This window comes from Lathyrus oleraceus, chromosome 6 (assembly GCF_024323335.1).
Source record: "Lathyrus oleraceus cultivar Zhongwan6 chromosome 6, CAAS_Psat_ZW6_1.0, whole genome shotgun sequence".
Classification (NCBI taxonomy): domain Eukaryota; kingdom Viridiplantae; phylum Streptophyta; class Magnoliopsida; order Fabales; family Fabaceae; genus Lathyrus; species Lathyrus oleraceus.
The window spans coordinates 414,348,306-414,367,438 of NC_066584.1; the positions used below are offsets into that span (position 1 = coordinate 414,348,306).

Genomic DNA, 19,133 nt, shown 5'->3' on the forward strand with positions numbered 1-19,133 from the left:
ACCCATAGGATGACGTATGAGTAATATTTTAATAATTCTGATGTATCTTGTGGAATCGATTGTCGAAACATCGAATTCGATGTCTATCTCTTGAAGTACAAAATCTTAATTTTACAGATTGTTGATTGCCTAAGACATTATCGAGACTAAGACTAATTATACACAGCAATGCTACCACATGAATGATTTCCAAAACTGCCACACCAACATGATGAATTGCGGAACAACATTTAAGACCGAAAATCAAATAACATGAATTTATTAGTTTTTTTGATGCGTTCAAATGATTTCTCCACCCAATAGCTATTCTTTCATTAAAAAATGTACGTAATTGCGATGTCATCATAAACTTCTCATGACAAGTTCCAAGACGGACTTGAAAGGGGTTGAAGTCCGCAAGCTTCCATAAATACGTACGCTCAATGAGGCCTAAGCAATACCAACCTGCATAGCCAGTCTTGTGAGTGTTTCCTTACAATTCCTTTCTCAAACTTTCCATAATGTAAGTCCCTTAACTCTGTCTTTTTCTTTAGTATCTTAAGCACCCTTTCATTGAGTATCTTAAGCTATCCAGCTTTATAAATGTTGATCATTATATGATCCATTCATTTGAAGACTTAATCACTAACTATAAAAAAATTCTATATTTAAAGTACAACTTCCATTTAACGAATAAAGAATACTAGAGTCAATGCTTATATGAACAAAAATCAGTTTCAGTATCTATTATTGAAATGGTTAGTTCTAGTATATGTTAGTAAGAAATGTGACGTTGGCTTTTTCATCTCAAACATTATTGATTCACTTACTTGAGTTGAGAGTACTATTATTATTTTTATAATATATATATTTTGTTTTTTTCTTGCAACTCAAAAGTCAAAAGGTCAAGTCTTTTAGTTTCCATTATACAAATACAAACTAAGGTTACAATAATTCAGTATCTTTAATAGTAACTAATCATTTATGTGTGGATCAGTTGAAAGAAAAGAGGATGAGTGGCAGTAGGAAAAACGATGAGAAAGATAACAAGGACGATGAAGAAGGAGGGTGGGCTTCAACCTTTTTGAAAATGGCCGGTGCAGCGGCAGCAACGGCAGCCGTAGTGGGTGGCTTATACAGTGTCCTGAACCAACCCCAAGCGGAAGTAGCACCATATGGAGTGCGACAACCTGATCCTCAGGTGGTGATACTGAAAGTGGACGGGTCGCTTCTGCGTGGAAAGGAATCAGCAGGCTGTGGTGGATATGTAAGCAGTGCGTCAAAGAAATGGATTTGCGGTTTCGTTCAGAAGTTGGATCCAAGTAGAAAAGAAGACGAAACTGAGAGGGAGGCAATTCTAAGAGGTTTGGATTGGGTTAAGAAAAAAGGAATGAAGAAAGTTGTGGTGAAATCAGATAATGAAGGGGTTGTGAGTTATGTGAATTCTGGACGTAGCTCTAATGATTCTGTTGTACGTGGAATAAGGGATCTTCTTGGTAGTAGTGATTGGGAAGCCAAGTTGAGTTGGATCCCTGGTGATCAAAACTCAGTTGCTGACAGACTTGCTCATATGGCTCATGGATTAACTTCTTTCCATCTCTGTGAGATTGATTCTCCCCCTCAAAACTGTGTTTTCCTGCTCTAGTTACTTTCAATGTTACTTATGATCTCATGATGTTTTTAATATGTGTTTGGTTATGGTTATGGTTAATTAGTTATGATTAAGGTGTTTCTACTTGTGTTTGTATTGTTCAACTATCTACTTTCCCTTTCAACATAGAGAGGTTGGAAGCATGTTTCCACTATGTTATATTATATGTATTTTGTGTGTCGTTTTGTATTGAAATGTGTCTTATGTTTATGTTAATGTACTTCTCTTTAAATGACTCCTAGAATTGTCCATGTTTTAGTTTAGTAATAACAACTTAGGATTATTATTTTAAGTTACTAAATTCATAATCTTTAAAAACACTTGTAAAATAAAAATTATAAAATAACATAACTACTCACTCATTTAAACATTGGCTATGAATCAAATTAACTTGCATTTGATTTCTAGTATAAGAATACATGATTTGTCAAATTAATTTATAGTTTATCCATATTTTTTTTATAGTAACCATAGAGAACATAATACAAAAAAATAGAAGTAAAGATGTCTAAAATAATAACTATAATATTTCAATTAATATGAACAATAAAATCACATAAATTTTTTATAATATTATTAATAACAAATTAAGATAATTATTTTTAGAAAAATAACATAAAGAATATCTATTACTGACAAAATTTAAACATTGGCTATGACTCAAATTAACTTGCACTTGGAATATTAACAACCTTTCGAAATTAGAGAGGCAGTGAGTAGTCAAAAGAAGAAAAATTTACCCTTTAAATGTATGTTTTTCAAGGGTAATAATGGAATAAAAATAGGCAAGCCCAAACACTTATATAGATATAGATTACAATCAGATAAAAATTTACATGCAACAAACAATGATAAATATATTTAAACAATTGACAAAATCAAAATATTATACTATCCAATATATATATTGTCTCTTAATACTTATATTATCCATTAATAATTTAAAATTTAAACGATCTTTTAATTTAATGCAATATAATTAATTCATTGTTTATTTTCTTTAAAATTATCTAAAAGTAAAAAATATATTTATTTGGATGCATAATTAAAAAACAGGATTATATATCGATACTTTTTTCCAACCAAGGGAAGAATCCAATTGAGATAGAAAAAATATTTATTAAAAATAGTTGTAGAATAAATTTGATATAAAAAAATTAAATAAAATACAAATGCAAAAGAACCAGAAATAAATTAGTATATAGATAGAGAAATAAGAGTGATAGAAATGAAATAATAATATAATAAAGGATTCTGAATTGAAATATGAAAGTTATCATCCTTTTTTTCTTTCTTTTTGTTTGATCTCTATTCTTCTTTACTCCACTATTAAGGCAAACACAACTTCTCCTTCTTTTAAAACACATGAAAAAAACAAAAACATTGTAACTAAACAAATTAAAATTACTTTCATTAATTTGAAGAAAACAAATCTTCATTGTGTCTGTATTTTTTTGATGTTCCTGCCAATTAAGTTTTCTTTTTTGTAAAAAAATATTATGGAGAATCAAACTCACTTTAAACATGAAAAAAAAAGATAAAATAATAATATATTTGAGTGAGAATTTGATTACCGGAATCAAGAACGAAGAAGATATCTCCATGTTTAAAGTTTTCTAATAAGAAAAGTACCACAATGTAAATTTTTACTCATATCTTACTTCAATTTTATTATGTGTAAGAAACGGTGGAAATTGTTACACGATGAAAAATAGAAAACTGTTCCATGATGAAAAGTTGAAAATTGTTTAATTATGAGTATCCATTTTATCTTCTTCTATTTCTATTGTGTAAAGAGATGTTACTTCTTAGTAAATATAAAAAAAAGTTTTAGAAGAGTTTTAAAGATGGAAGATTTGAAGTAGTAGTATGAAATATGATCTTCAAAATATATAATAGAAAAAAGTATTAAACATAATGTAGCGGTAAATTCATGACCATCAAGCTATGTATAAGCTTAACGTCAATAAAACCAGAGTCGTCACTGCGCTTTTATTGTTTCCAAAAGAAAAGGTAAAAGTACGAACAAAACCCAAAGATAACAAGTTTTCAAATCAAAACTAATAAAATGCCAGAGATTACAGGTAAGGGGGTTGGTTACACAGAGGGAAGGTGTTAGCACTCAAAGTGTCCTAAGTACTCCTAGGGAGCCCTTTTTATGTGTGCATATGTATTTGGTATAAAAGATGTTTAAGAAAAATTGAGTATGGGGATGAGAAAAGAATTCATTCATTATATTTTTGTGTTTGACAAGACCTTCTGTCTTGTGCCTACATACCAACATAAAAATGAGGGATTAAAACTTCGTAGTTCGTGGTATCAATTTCAAAATGAGTGAGTTGCTTTTAACAAAATTTAAGTGGAAATAGGCACAAAGGGGCCAAAAGTTTGAATGAGTGTTAGTTATTTTTGTCTTTTGAAATTTTAAGTCAATATGATTAGATTTACTTACAGGTTTGATTTAAGAAAAGAGTTTAAAAATTCAATGGCATAAGACCAAAGTTTCTATTTGAAATAAGGTCTAAATTTGAAATCACAAGCAAAGATAGTTTTTGAAAAGGGGGAGAGGTTTTGAAATTTAATAAGTGGGAGGAGATGAAGTGACTAATCCTAAACATAAAATTAAAAGTTAAGAGTTGAAAAGATTTGACCAATGGAACGCAATCCAACAGACAAGAGTGTCATATAGAAAACTCATTTTCCCTTTGGACTTGGAATCAAGCAATAATCAACAAGCAATTAGCAATATGAAGATCAAGGCATCAAATAAAGATGGTCACATCTAAGCAAGCAAATCCCATAGCTATCAGTCTTCTTTGTCTTCTCATGTATCAGATGAAATACTCTTTGATCCACTTAGAATGAAGCATTAGACACAAGATCAAAATAATAGTTTACATCAAGACCATGTAGCAGATAAACTCAAATGAATCCCAATACTTGCATTAGATGAAGGCTCAATTCTCAATAACTTGGTCTCAAAATGTTGGCATTGGCCAAGTCCTTTTTGCACAAAGAATGTTGCCTAGTTCTAAGTCCAAAAGTTCATATCAAGATCAACAATCCACCAAACATATTTTAGGGTTTTTGTTTTTTATTGAGTATTTAAGATCCTAAGACCACAAGCACAATCAAAATACACAAACAAAATATTTGCAATCATAAAATATGGCTCAAATGAGCAAAAATGAAAATGGCATAAACATAAACAAGTTAAATGAAATGTAAATGACAATGAATGATAAATGACTAGAAATTAAATTGCATAAAGTAAATGACTTTAAAGTAAAGCAATATTAACAATAGTTAGTCAAGTGTTAGTCAAAGTTAATTGGATGTTAGTAGGGTTTTGCTTTTCAATTGATTAAGTCATTCTTTGGAGAACACTCAACCATCTATTCACAAGCATGAATCCTTGAACCAAGACATCTTCCATAGGAAGGAAAAAAAGCCAAGTTTCCACACAATACCATGAAAGATGGGAGACTTACAATCTCACTTACTAGAATGATATGCATTTAGGGTCAAATTTAGCTCTATGTTAAGCAATCGTAATTAGACTTATGTAGAAGTTACAACTATCTGAGGTCGGGCAATAAAAATTTAGGTGTTAATGCTTGTTAGAGATTTGGTATAATGAACCAAACTCCTAAAACATACCACACACTAAGAGAAAAGATCAAAAGGGATGAACCTATATCATGCATACTTGTATTGGTTCATCTGACACAAAGTCATTGATGAACCAATTAGCCTTAGGATATTGAGACTTCATTGGTCAATGAAAGGAATGGGAAAGAATAGGGATGAAGATGAAGAGGGGGGGGAAGTGAGAGAAATACAAATTGATCATGGGAGGAATTTTATCAAATTAAAATCATTCATTCATTTTGGGAGATGAAATGTATATTTCATCAATCCCCTAAATCCAATGATTTTAATTCAACAAAAGTCAAATCAACCTTGACCAAGGCCCAAACAAATAGTCAAACATCACAAGACCATAAAAATGGCTCAACATAAATTTTACACAATTAATCAATTAAAAATCAAATTAAAAATACATTAAAATTCAATTTAATTTGGTCAAAACCTAAAATGTCTTAAAACACCAAATAAATGGCCAAGAGATTTATCCTAGGTCAAACAAGGTCAAAGGACCTTAGACAATTTTTTTTTTATGATTTTTAAAAAGTCAGAAGTATTTTTAAATAATTAAAAATATGCACAAAAATATTTAATTCATGAAAAATATCAAAATTAATCCAAAAAATAATTTTAATTCAGAAAAAGAAAGAGAAAAATATTTAAAGATTTTTGGTGAAAGTCTCATATTTTTTGGATTAAAAATGAAATTAATATGAATTAAACAAAATAAAGCAATTAAATGGAAAAATCAGAAAAATATAAAAAAACGAGGGCCATCAGATCTTCCTCATTAATTGAGGTGGCAGATCTGATGGCCACGCGCGCGTTATCCTTCGTGGACTTGAGTCAAAGCGCCACACACGTGGTAATCAAAACCAATGACCAAGATTAGAACGCTGGACCAAGATCAGATGGTTGGAACCTTGCCAACACACCACCAGAGCCCTAGCTCCGGTCATCTTCTCCGGTGAGGACCACCAGACTGGTCCAACCTAAACTTCATGAAAAATGGAAAACAAGGACACTAATTTGAAGAGAAAATGCTCAGGCTCACGAATCTGACTTCAATTTTCTCATATTCCAATTATATAAAAAGATACATGGATTTGAATTTTGAGGATCATGAACTGAGTTGCTTTGATTTGACCTCAAAGCAACTCAATCTTGTTGCCTACATTGATAGGACTTCAGTCAACCAAAAATCACAAAGAATAGTGAAGAATTGAGAGAGAATCGAAGAGATGAAGTTTCTGAAATTTAACCTTCGAGTAACTTTAATTCAGCTTGATCTTGATCTAGATTTGCTTGATTCTTCCTCCTCTTGCTTGCAGTGATCAATTGAGATGGAAAGGGCAATGAATTCTTGGAGTTTGAACTTCAAAACAGAAGGTGAAATTCAAACTCGATTTCAATGAAATACTCAAGAAATTCTATGGAGTGAGGGGTCTGAGTTGTCTTGGCAAAGCTTGGGCAAGGTGTTGATGCATTTCTGAGCTCATGGTACTTGTATTTATAGGCTTTTCAAATGCTTTTTGCGCACTTCCATTCAAACTCCAAAAATAGTAATGAACTCATGCAAGCTTGCATATGCGTGTACAAAGCCCAAAGAGTGATGTCAAAGGGTCCAAAGTCGTGCACATGTGATGCTGAAAGCAATTCATGAAGCCATGCAATGTGGAATAGAAATTGGTCATGAAAATCTTCCAAATCGGGCCATGCATTGCACCCATGTTCAAGTCCTTCAATTTTGATCCAAATGAGATGATCTTGGACTTTTTGGAAAGGTGAGATCAAGGGGAACAACTTTCATGTTGAACACTTTTCCATTTGAAGCTTGAATCATGGTTAATTTTGAGGTGGATGTTTGGAAAATCAAACATATTTGAAAGTTTTCTAAGTACCAAGTCAAATGTTCACTTCTTCCACCTTGGATAACTTTTTCTATGGACTTGTCATGAATGAGTTATGCATTTTAGAAGTTTAGGAAAATCACTTGTTCAATGGTAATGGCCCAAAATGACCTATAATGTTTCCTCTTGGCACATGCATTTGCAAGTTGAATTTGAACTTCCTCCAAACATAAAAGTTAAAAAGTACATCTTGAATTTGATCATAGAATTTTAATGGATTTCATCTCATAAAAATTGAGCAAGTTATGGTCCTTGGAAGTTGACCTCCTAACTAGGGTTTAGACAAAATGACCTATAATCTTTCACCATAAAAAATGACTTTACAAGCAAAACAAGCTCTTGACTTCAACATGAAAGTTGTTTGGAATGTCATAAGGAGTAACTTGGATCTTGGAATCATTTTCATATGACAAAAATTGTAGGAGATAGGGTCTAGGGAACCCCAATTTTGACTAGTTGACTTTCTCTGGTGAACTACCATGAACCAACTTGCTAACTTGACATTCTCTTGATCTTTGGGGCTCATGGAGGATCATATATGTGTAGGATGATGTAATATGTTCCTTGAAATATTTGATCAAATATTGAAGAAACTTGTTGAAGAAGTCACACAAGATACCTAAATGAATTAGGGCTTCCAAGTCAAACAAGTTTCAAACTCTTGATGATTTCTTGATCAAAATGATATGTGAAGACCATGGGGATCCATATATGATGTCTAGAGTCAATGTGAACCATCTATTGATTAGTCTCATTGCACTGAGGGTTTTAAACCCTAGATATGAGGTTTATGGAGCATGGGTGAACACACATACTACCTACAAAAGCAACAAACTATACATTGATATATTTTTGATATTTTGGTTAGTAAATAATGAAAAAAAAGTATGATACAATCAAATGTTCTTGGTGATCTCTCCCAATGAAAACCCAATGAATGAGGGGTAAGGAGGATGTCAAGGTGTGATCCTAAAACCAATGCATATGATGAGATAGCATGAGGGATCTTAGGGTCAAAATTGGGGTCTTACACATAACAATAAATTAAACTATTTATATGAAAAGAAGAGTTAATATTTTCTTTTGTATGGAGAATTTGGAGTTAATATTTCTTTTAAAAAGTTAAAATAGTAACCGTAGGAAATAAAAAGGGTCATGTTAGGGGAAGTTACACTAACAGTATGATGTGGTTATTATTTAGCAAATGATTTTTTTATTTTTAATTTTAATATTTGATAGAAGTTGTAACAGTTGGCAAAGGATAAAAATGGAAAAAAAAATAGGCGACCCCATTTTGATGTATCCCATTTATAAATAGGTATAGATATATCATTTGCAATTTTTTACTTCGGAACATATATTCAAGTTATTTCATTCAGGATACTTATTACACTCTGCACAACTACCGTTCTACCATGAATTTATATATTACTCCAAATACTTTAGTGCAATCAAAACATTTAATTAATTTGTTTCTACAAAAGATAAGTGACACTTTCCTCTTTCTGAAATAATATAGAACATATCTTTCAGAGAGACCTTCTAAAAGAAATATTGTAAACTGGTATTTATGAAGGATATAAATAAATTAGTAAAATTTAAAGTATTCGATTTATGAAGGATATAAATACATGATGTAGAATAAGGCACGCATATCTTTTTTTATCTATAACAATATATCTATAATCTATATTTACTACTATTTTCAACATAATTAGTAAATTTATATTGCTTATAAATTACATACGTGTTTGGAAGTTACATTAACAAAATGGAAAATAATACCCGTCAATATCAAGTCAACAACAAAGATCAAGAAGGGCCGAAAATGAAAGAACGAGGAGACAAAATATGAACAACGAGCAGAGAGAAAATCATTTGTCGAGACGGCGTGAAAATTATAGGCGGCGGAAGAGTAAGATAAACAAACTCAAACATATCTCCCTATAAACAGTCAGTCGAGAATTCCATTTCAAAATTTTACAAACATGACTTTTCCAAGATCACACTTTCAAGGAACTCATGATAATGAAGCCGGTCCAAGTAGAATTACACATGTTAATGATGTTGCACTTGGTTGGTGATGATCAATATATACATTATATATTTGTATAATTTTGTTCGCTTTCATCATATCTCATTTTATGTATTTAAACCCGCAGGTCTTAATTGCACGTCACCTAATCAACGAAACAACATGAGTCAATCCGATACAGGTATGACGAATATTGTTCTAAGTATGCGAGTAGTAATTTTTACACATATATATATATATATATATATATTAATTATTATTTTTGTATCAGATGATATAGATGTTGATGAAGCTTTGGAGGATGCAGTAATATCATATGTTAACATAGATGCTAGAGAAAATATTGCATTATCATGTCGTCCTCAAGGTATGTTCATTTAAATATTTTGTGTCAGATAAATATAGATTTTAAATATAGATAATAAGAAATGAGAAATAATAATCATTAATCATCATTAATTATTAATAGATATAATAAATACCTTGATTATGAAGGATAATGATTCACAAATAAAGCGGTCAAACTTTAATTTTAGAACACTTTGTTAGGAACATAACCTAATTCGGAAGACATTATCATGTATAAACTAGATTACATACCTTTAGTTTTATCTTCGGAACAGAGGCAAGTATATATTAATTCTTAAGTTATTACATAAAAATTATTACACGTCTGATACCACTTTAGCGGACAATACATGAAGGGAATTGTTGTTGGTGTAATGTGATCACCGGAAGAAAAAAAATATAACTTGCAGCCTTTGCTTTTTTCATAATAAAAAATAGTAATTAGTATCATCATTTTTCAATAAATAAAAATTTGTCTACATTGTAGAAATATTAAATGAAATGTGATGACACTGAAATTCACCGTATTTTCGACTCCGATTTCGCATGTATTTTAGTTGTTTTATTGTTATTTTGTTATGTTATTACTATGTTTATCTTTGTTTTCAGGTTTTCAGTCTAATCGGAGCCCCGATCGAGAAAATGAGTGAAAACGAGCTAAAAACCCTAAAATTCAGCATTTTACATTTGTGGCTCCCACTGTGGCTGGCGCCATGGGCCCAACCATGACGTGTCCTAGCTCAACTTCCCTCAACTGCCACGTTCCCCACTACCTCCACTTGGGCGCCACACTTTGCTCTTGTGGCGGGCGCCATGAGGTTGTGGCGGGCGCCACAAGAAGAAAAGTTTTCCCTCCCAATTTCAAACTGAAGGGCATCCTTGTCATTTCCATTATTTTACTTGCCTATAAATAGAGACTCGAATTCATTTGTTTAATCATCCAAACTTAGAGCAAATGCAAACTTAGAGCAAACTTAGTTTCACTTAGGCATATATTCAGTATTTTAAAGTGGTAATCGCTTCGCATTGGGGTGTTTCCACAATTGTGTAATCAAGTCTGTGATCGAGTTTGGAGCACTTTGGAAGGAAGTTAATCTTGCCGCCATTTTCATTTACGCTTCGCATTTTATTCAACCCTCCGATTGGAGCAGGTTTTTATTGCTTTGCCTTTATCTATTTTATTTTCCCGCACTGTCTTTACTTTATTTATTTCTCGTACTCGCTTTACTTTATTTATTTCCCGCACTGTCTTTACTTTATTTATTTATCGCAATGTCTTTACTTTATTTATTTCTCGCACTCGCTTTACTTTATTTATTTCTCGCACTCGCTTTACTTTATTTATTTTCCACACTCGCTTTACTTTCATTTATTTCCCGCACTCGCACTACTTTTATTTACTTTCCGCACTTGCACTACTTTTATTTAATTTCCGCACTCGCACTACTTTTATTTAAATTAAAATGCATCTTTACTTTACCATGTCTAACTAAATCTATAAAGGTTAGAATGTAAGGATCGTAATTGAACCGATAATCCGTACAATTGTTCGTAGAAACACTTAAGGGCTATTTTAACTTTCAACTTAAGTTTTCCTGCACTTAATTTCCGTTGGGTAAGATCGAAAGTCGTCCAACATCCTTTTAAACTTAGTTGTTTTTAACTATTTCAAATACAGCGAAAGCGCTTTGTTTAGTTCATTAGGAGTTTTTAACTTAAGAAGAAAAGTGATTTTAAAACTATTTTTGGACGCGTTTATAAGTTTAGAGTCTGGTTCGTGAGAACCTCTTTTGGTTAAGAAATCCAGGTTAAAAATACTTTTCAACTTAGTCAAGATACTATATTTCTTAAAAATAGGTTTACTACTCTAACGCAATGCGCGCCTTTTTATAAGTGACGATAAGAGGGTTTGATTAGGGAGTACAACTCGGTTCTGAATACGCGAAAGCGACAGTTTCTGTTAAATTGGTTCTTTTCAAAGTAGGAAACACTGCCCATAAGTAGTTCTATTAGCAAGTACTTGGATTATTAATTGATTATGTGAATTACATTCAAGCTTGTCTTTATTAATTGAACTTTATTCAACACTTTACTTTTCATTGCACACTCTAAAAACCCCTATTTTGATTACCTTAGATAAACACCATAACAATAGATAATGATAGATTGACACTTGGTCTCTGTGGATTCGACAATCTTTTATATTACTCTGACGCGTTCGTATACTTGCGAAAAGCACGCATCAAAATGCTGAAATAAAATTGTGAAATAGGTCTCCTTTACACTTTTTAAATATACTCAACAATTTAGCTTTATTCATTTATTTACCATCATAAATTTATTATTATTTTAATGATCTATCATGCACCATTTGTTTTCACATATGGATAGCATCCTTGCTCTCCATTCCTCTTCTTTTTCTTCTTAAGAAAGAATTGATAAAAACAAAATAAAAAAGTATTGTTAATAAAAACACACATAAATAAGTCATTATTTTCTTTCGAGATATAGAACCAAATTTAAGACACATAATGAAAGCAAGGAGTGAAAAAACATACAAACAATATTTTCTTTTATAAATTTAAAATTATCTTGAAGAAACAAAATCATTTAAATATATCAAATATATGAAATATAAATTATAAATTTATAAATATAAAAGGTAAGTTTGAATAGCAAAAGAAAAAAAATATTGAATTCAATGTTAGAATTCTATAGTTATAAAGTGCAGCAATTGTGTCAAAAAAGCACAGTAATTAACCAACAAAATTAATCAACAAATTTTAAATACACCTAATATTTGAACACAAAACAAAGAATTAAGAACAAATACTACTGTGCTGACAATTGCCTCATACGTTTTACAATGCCAAGCAGTGCCTTTTTACATATTAGTTAATTGTTTTGAGAATTTAAAAGAAAAAAGAAAGACAATTCACTTAAACGGTTATATCTGTAGTTTTAAATAAACTTCTTAAATCAACAACTGGTTAACTTTTCTATACACAATTCACTACAACAAACAAGACCTTAGACAGCGCTTTTTTTAGCCTTAGACAGCGCTTTAAAGCGCTGTCTAAACCTCCGCTGCTAAAGGTTTAGACAGCGCTTTTTTAAATCTTAAAAGCGCTGTCTAAGCCCCCCCCCCCCCTTAGACAGCGCTTTGGCCAAAAGCGCTTTATAAGACCCTCTTATTTTAAATTTTTTAGGTATACCTTAGACAGCGCTTTTCAAAAGCGCTGTCTAAGCCCCACCCCCTTAGACAGCGCTTTGGCCAAAAGCGCTTTCTAAGACCCTCCTATTTTAATTTTTTTAGGTATACCTTAGACAGCGCTTTTCAAAAAGCGCTGTCTAAGCCCCCCCTTTAGTTTTTAAAACCTATAAATAAAAAATAATTTTGTAAAACTAAACTATCAAACAAATTTTATAATTTTGAAATTGTAAAAACTAAAAAATAATTTTACAAAATCAAATCAAAGAAATCCTTACTGTTTATCATATAAATATTTAAGTGTAAATTATTTCCATAATATAAAATGTTAAACTATTTTCACCAGAACTACACTTTATAAACTACTATATATAATCTCATAAGTATTAATATAAACAAATAAGCTTTAGAAAATCCAAATAGGCTCAAAATAACACCCACATCATCTTTTTTTTTACTAATGTATAAACTATTAATTGTTGGACCATACTTTTAAAAATTTAAAATATTCATAATTTAACACAGACAATTAAAAATATCATACCATAATAACTTATTTTTCACACAGAATACAACTAAAACCTTAGTTTTCTTTTAATATGAAGAACAAGAATCAGGACCTTCTAAACGAATATAGTCATACATTATTCCCTGAAAGCGTGCCAAAGGACCAAAAGCCATAGTTTGTGTTAGAAAAATAGTATTATCTCCATTGAATAGCAAAAGACTTGGTACATCAATGTTGAATAGCCAATAAAGTCCATGAATGCCATGTCTCCCTATTGCATAATCTTTTCCAATAACTCCAGTACTAAATATTGGAGGATCTTGTTTAACACTGTTCACTCGAACCTTTAAATTCGAAACCAAAAATATTTGAATGAGCCATGATAATATAAAATATAGGTATTTTATAAGTTCATGATTATATTGTAAAAATAATTGAATGTGTTTTATCATCATGTTCCTTACCTGTAATTCAGAGACATTTGCACTTGCAAGAGCCAATCGCAATTTATATACTTCATCTTTTTCCACGTCATCTAGGTTAAACTTTATTTGCCATGTAGTTCCTTCATAAATATCTTCATTTTTCTTTCTGTATTTCATATACATAATAACAATTAATCTATGTGAATAAAAAATAGAACCGATCTTTAAACTTATTATTTTTAAGTGTACCTTGTAACCTGTGCATAGAACCAATCTTTTGTGTAGTCACTAACACCAACAGTATAAATCAAATCTTCATTTGGATATAACTCTGCATACCTTTCCCACAAGCCATACTGCCTATACCTGTGATTAATCAACCAAACTTATTAAAACAAGTTAAAAAATAGCTTAAAATTTCCACATTGTGGAGAATTGCAAAGCAGCTATTACAATGACTGTGGTTTAAAACCTTGATAAGCAGCAAGCACCATTAAAGATACATCAAATAGAATACAAATGCAATGAAAGAACAAACAGCAAAAGAACTTCAACACAGTAAAATCAAACTTTAAAATATAGAAACTAATTCAAGATAGAGATAATAAGTACTCACCTAGTGCAATTGCACTAACAAGAATTGTGAAGGATAAGACAAAGATAATCAAAGAAGCTCTTTGAAAGATATTGACAAGCCTGTCAATTATTTTCTGTCCTATGTATGCTGCAATTGTAGCCACAATGGTAAGATACAGAGCTGCAAATCACCACGAAAGATACATATTAGTATAACTAGTTGAATTTTATGATGACTTATGAAACATGACATTCAATTTTACCATAAGGAACCGGAAATCGATTCAAGAGAAAATATTGCGCAACCGATATAGATGCTGTGAATGTCATTCCTAATGTGGCCGTGGCACTTGCTACCTGAGGCGCGATTCCGAATTCGATAAACAAAGGACCCATGACAAATCCACTACCTACACCAAGAAGTCCACCCAATATTCCAGCTAGCAAAGCACATGAAAGTGATACAATCAGAAGATGCAAAGGCCAATGTGTGCCATGATCTTGCTTAGAAACTGTAATCTTCTTCCCTTGATATAGGCCTATTGCTTGGTACATTGAAACCCCAACAGTAACTGGTGTCTATAAAAACAACAAAATTTAAAGCCTAAAATTTTGTAACTAATTGTCAATTCGAAAATTTCAATATTTGAGTTAAAAATCTCACCTGTAACAAAGTTAGTAACCAGTATTTGATTGAACATGTAGCTGTATAATTCTGTTACAAATTTAGCTTTTATTAATCATGAATCCGTAGTAGTATTTCTATTTCGATGGTCGAAAATCTAGATTAGAAAATTACCTTGGCAATCTGCAAGAGAAGAACTGCAATCCAAACAAAACAAAGAAGTCCAAATTTCTTCCATTGAATGTTGCTAAGAATGGTACCCTACATACATAATTGAATTTATCTATTACAATTAATCAACAAGTTGCTATATTACATAAAGACAAAAGCTATTAAAATAAGCTTACTTGATTAATTTTCTTCTGAGGCTCATCATCTGGACAACTAGGAAGATACTTGTATTCAACATCTTCATTACTAGTGGCTGAAAAAGAAAATAAGTCATTTTCATATAAATAATTGATTTTCAGATATCTACTGATTTTGTCTCTTGTGACACCATGTGGAGTGGTTTAATTCAAATCCAATTAACCTAATCTCTCACCAGTGGACTCTAAATGCTTCACAAACTCCTGTGTGATTCCAAAAGATTGAAGGAAAAAAGTTAGAGATTATTCTTCATGTTGCACATGAAAATCACTTAAAAGTATTAAAATATGCAATATTTATGAACCTCTTTCACTATGGTTTCTTTTTTCCATGTGGATAGACCCTTGCTGATGCACTACCCAACAATCTAGTGGGTGCTTTTGTAATGTTTTCACTGAAGGAAAGTAAGAATTGTAATGTTTTCTCTGAAAAATAAGAAAAGAGAGTAAGGTAAAAGATTCATCTTCTGTTACTAATGCAAGTCGTCTTGAAAATTTGTTTATTATAGCTAAGATTCATTCTCTGCTATGGCAACTTGCACGCATCTGTGTTGTCTTTTGCTTTTGCCTTAAATTTTCCAAGCATTTCATCAACAGTTCTGCATCTACACTGGTTTCCTGGCCGGATTACATCACCATAAACAGCCATGTCAATTATATCAAGCTCCTTGTCTGTTCATTGATGAAAATTATTAGGTTTCTCTCTAATTGTAAAAAATTTAGCATCAAACATTTTCCTAAAAGAACAAGATGGCTAAAAGTAGTTGTGTGGAAGATATAGAACTCACAAATCAATATCAGCCAAAATGAAGCACTGGCTTTCAATATAGCATTCCATGTCAAAAGTCAAAACATAACATCCATCCATGGCCAAATTCATATGCAGCACATAAAGCCAAGAAAAACAAATTACAGGAATAACCCCTCACTTAACACACACACAGAAAATGGGAGCAAAAGAAGGCGCTACAAAATACTACTAACATTTGGTTCTCCTCTAATAGCATACAATAAAGAACTCTTTATTGGTAAAATGCATACAATAGGTTAAAGGACATGTTCAATGTTAAAAAAAAGACAGATAAAGGGCCATGCTTGCTTACCAGTAAAATTAATATCACAAGAGTAGCCTTTCAACTTGTCCGAATCAATCTGATATTTGTCCGATTTCAATCTATTAACTCTTGATTGAAGTATTTGGCAATTATCGGCTGTTGATTCACCACCTACAATACAATTTCACATGTCAAATAGATCAATTATCAAAATAAAAAACTTGGATAACATTGTTATATGGTACTTTTTGTGCTTCACTAGTTCTATCTACAAAGCTGCATCTTAGGCTACACTTCTACATTCCATACTCCCATTGTTCTCTTTAGATAACAAAAATATTCAGCAATTTCAGTTATACTTCAAAATTCAAACTTCTAAGTTCTAGTTAATTCAAAATATGAGGAACAAAAGCTGGACAGAAAAGATCAAAATCATATAAGGAGGACCCAGAAGAAACCATATGCGAAACATAAACCTGAAATCTCGGCCAAAGATGCAGCTTACGAATATGCAAACACTTCATAGTTCTCTCCGCCTTCGCAAAACCCGAAACCATCGCTTGTGGCCTATCGGAGAAAACACGAACAAACGCACTTCGATTGAGAGAACGAAAAATCCTAACAATAAAAGCTTCAGTGGAAGTCTTCGAAACGGAATGAGCGTTGAGGATGATGAGTCCGGAGATAATTGAGGCAGGTAGTTTATTAGTGAGAAGATCAACGATGAGGATTCTAGGGGTAATGAAACAGACGGAGCCGGAAGAGTAGAGGGAGTGGCGGTGGTTAACGGGGAGGTCGGCGGTGATTTCGACGGGGACTTGGTAGAATTGGGGGTTTAGGGTTTTGAGATGGAAATTGATTTTGGATTTGAGAGTGGCGGAGGAAGGAGATAGAATGAGAAGTGTTCCCTGAGAAGTGGAGTGAAGAAGGAGAAGAGATGAAATGAGTTTCGATAGAGAGAGACCTGAAGAGAGAATGACGAGACCGCCATTGGTGTCTTCGAGAAGTTCTGTGATTATGTGTTCTGTGATTATGAGTTTCCAAAAGCGCTTTCTAAACCCCCCTTAGATAGCGCTTTTGGTTTTAATTTTTTTTTTAATTTAAAGACTTTAGACAGCGCTTTATCAAAAGCGCTGACTAAGGTATATATTTAAAAGCGCTTTCATTATTTTTTTGGAACATTTTCCGTGTTTTATTTTAATTTTAACCTTAGACAGCGCTTTCTTTTAAAAGCGCTGTCTAAAATGCGCTGTTAAAAGTCATTTTTGGCGTAGTGATTCAATTCTTTTTAGTAGTCTCATACTTAAGGAGCGTCCAAGTAATCACCATCAATACAATCTTCCAACTGCAGAACAAGTTGCGGCAATTATTGTTGGATGTGATGCAGAATCTATGGAATATGGAAGAGATATTAATGTCATTCGTCATGATGGAAATCTCAAAAAAGTTCAAGAGACAAAGGGATATTATGATCCTTTGCAATATCCTATATTATTTCTATTTGGGACGCATGGTTGGGACGTCAACGCAACAAATTGTAATGGAGGAAGAGTGTCATGTCGAGTGTATTACAATTACATGGTATAGATAAATTTAGTTGCTGACATACTTGGCTCATGGATTAACTTCTTTCCATCTTTGTGAGATTGACTCTCCCCCTCAAAACTATGTTTTCCTGCTCTAGTTACTTTCAATGTTACTTATGATCTCATGATGTTTTTAATATGTGTTTGGTTATGGTTATGGTTATGGTTAATTAGTTATGATTAAGGTGTTTCTACTTGTGTTTGTGTTTGTATTGTTCAACTACCTACTTTCCCTTTCAACAGAGCGGTTGGAAGCATGTTTCCACTATGTTATATTATATGTATTTTTTGTGTTGTTTTCTAATGAAATGTGTCTTATGTTAATGTACTTCTCTTTAAATGAATTGTAGAATAGTTGATGTTTTGGTTTAGTAATAATAACTTAGGATTATAATTTTAAGTTACTAAATTCATAATCTTTAAAAACAGTTGTAAAATAAAAATTATAAAATAAGATAACTACTCACTCATTTAAACTTTGGCTATGAATCAAATTAACTTGCATTTGAAATATTAACAACTCTTCGAAATTAGAGAGAGTGAGTAGACAAAAGAAAGAAAAAAAACTGTCGCGGACAACTTTCTTATTTTATAACATTAATAAAACCTCAACTATATATATATTATATATATATATATATATATATATATATATATATATATATATATATATTATATTATATATATATATATATTATATATATATATATTATATATATATATATATATATATAATATATATATATATATATATATATATATATATATTATATATATATATATATATATATATTCTATTATAATCTATAAAATTAGAAAGGCACATTATGATGCTGATGATTCAAAATAATCAATGCCACATCATTTATATTTTTATTTGGTATCTTTCAAATTTTACATTTATTTTTCAAAATATACAATCACATAGTATTAGAGGTATTAGAGGTCACATGTTCAAATTCTGACAAATTCAAAAAATATATTAATTTTTAAAAATTTATTATTTACTTTGATATATATTATTTTCATAAAATTATAGAATATTATTTTTATTTTTCTTGCAATAAATTTTAATTATAAAAATTATAGAAAAGAATTTTTTTTATATATATCCTCAATATAATTTTCTATTATATATTCTTTATTTTATGTAAAACAAATAAAATAAATAAAATTAACAATATTTTTGATTTATCACATATAAGAAT

At 31.2% G+C, this 19,133-nt stretch overlaps 2 protein-coding genes across 3 annotated transcripts; one reads left to right on the forward strand and one right to left on the reverse strand.

Annotated features, from left to right (window-relative positions):
* Positions 1-334: 334 nt before the first annotated feature.
* On the forward strand, positions 335-18,249 carry LOC127094069 (uncharacterized). 2 transcript variants are annotated; one of them, XR_007792613.1, is made up of 3 exons: positions 335-502; positions 977-1,705; positions 18,111-18,249. XR_007792613.1 is itself a non-coding variant. In XM_051032939.1 (2 exons), the coding sequence occupies exon 2, from the start codon at positions 992-994 to the stop codon at positions 1,622-1,624; it is 633 nt and encodes a 210-aa protein (XP_050888896.1). In that variant the 5' UTR covers positions 335-502; positions 977-991; the 3' UTR covers positions 1,625-1,819. The 2 variants fall into 2 exon arrangements, 1 of the variants encoding a protein (XP_050888896.1); XM_051032939.1 differs by lacking the exon at positions 18,111-18,249 and having other exon boundaries at positions 977-1,819.
* Positions 13,805-17,330, reverse strand: LOC127095971 (uncharacterized). The gene is made up of 11 exons (XM_051034610.1): positions 17,304-17,330; positions 16,845-17,247; positions 16,388-16,510; positions 15,825-15,956; positions 15,264-15,340; positions 15,091-15,177; positions 14,956-15,006; positions 14,555-14,870; positions 14,332-14,472; positions 13,965-14,081; positions 13,805-13,881 (listed from the first exon to the last, which is right to left on the reverse strand). Exons 1-10 carry the CDS (start codon positions 17,328-17,330, stop codon positions 14,023-14,025), a joined length of 1,416 nt encoding a protein of 471 aa, XP_050890567.1. The 3' UTR covers positions 13,805-13,881; positions 13,965-14,022.
* Positions 18,250-19,133: the final 884 nt, after the last annotated feature.

What these genes read in the sequence shown, in the direction of transcription:
- LOC127094069 (XM_051032939.1), top strand. Translation starts at nt 992, where the DNA reads ATGAGTGGCAGTAGGAAAAACGATGAGAAAGATAACAAGGACGATGAA.
- LOC127095971 (XM_051034610.1), bottom strand. Translation starts at nt 17,330, where the DNA reads ATGGCGGTCTCGTCATTCTCTCTTCAG. An exon ending in AAAAGACAACACAGATGCGT is followed by an intron (nt 15,341 to 15,824) that starts GCAAGTTGCCAT and finishes TTTCTTTTTCAG; the next exon opens with CCACTAGTAATGAAGATGTT. An exon ending in TCGATTTCCGGTTCCTTATG is followed by an intron (nt 14,473 to 14,554) that starts GTAAAATTGAAT and finishes GGTGATTTGCAG; the next exon opens with CTCTGTATCTTACCATTGTG.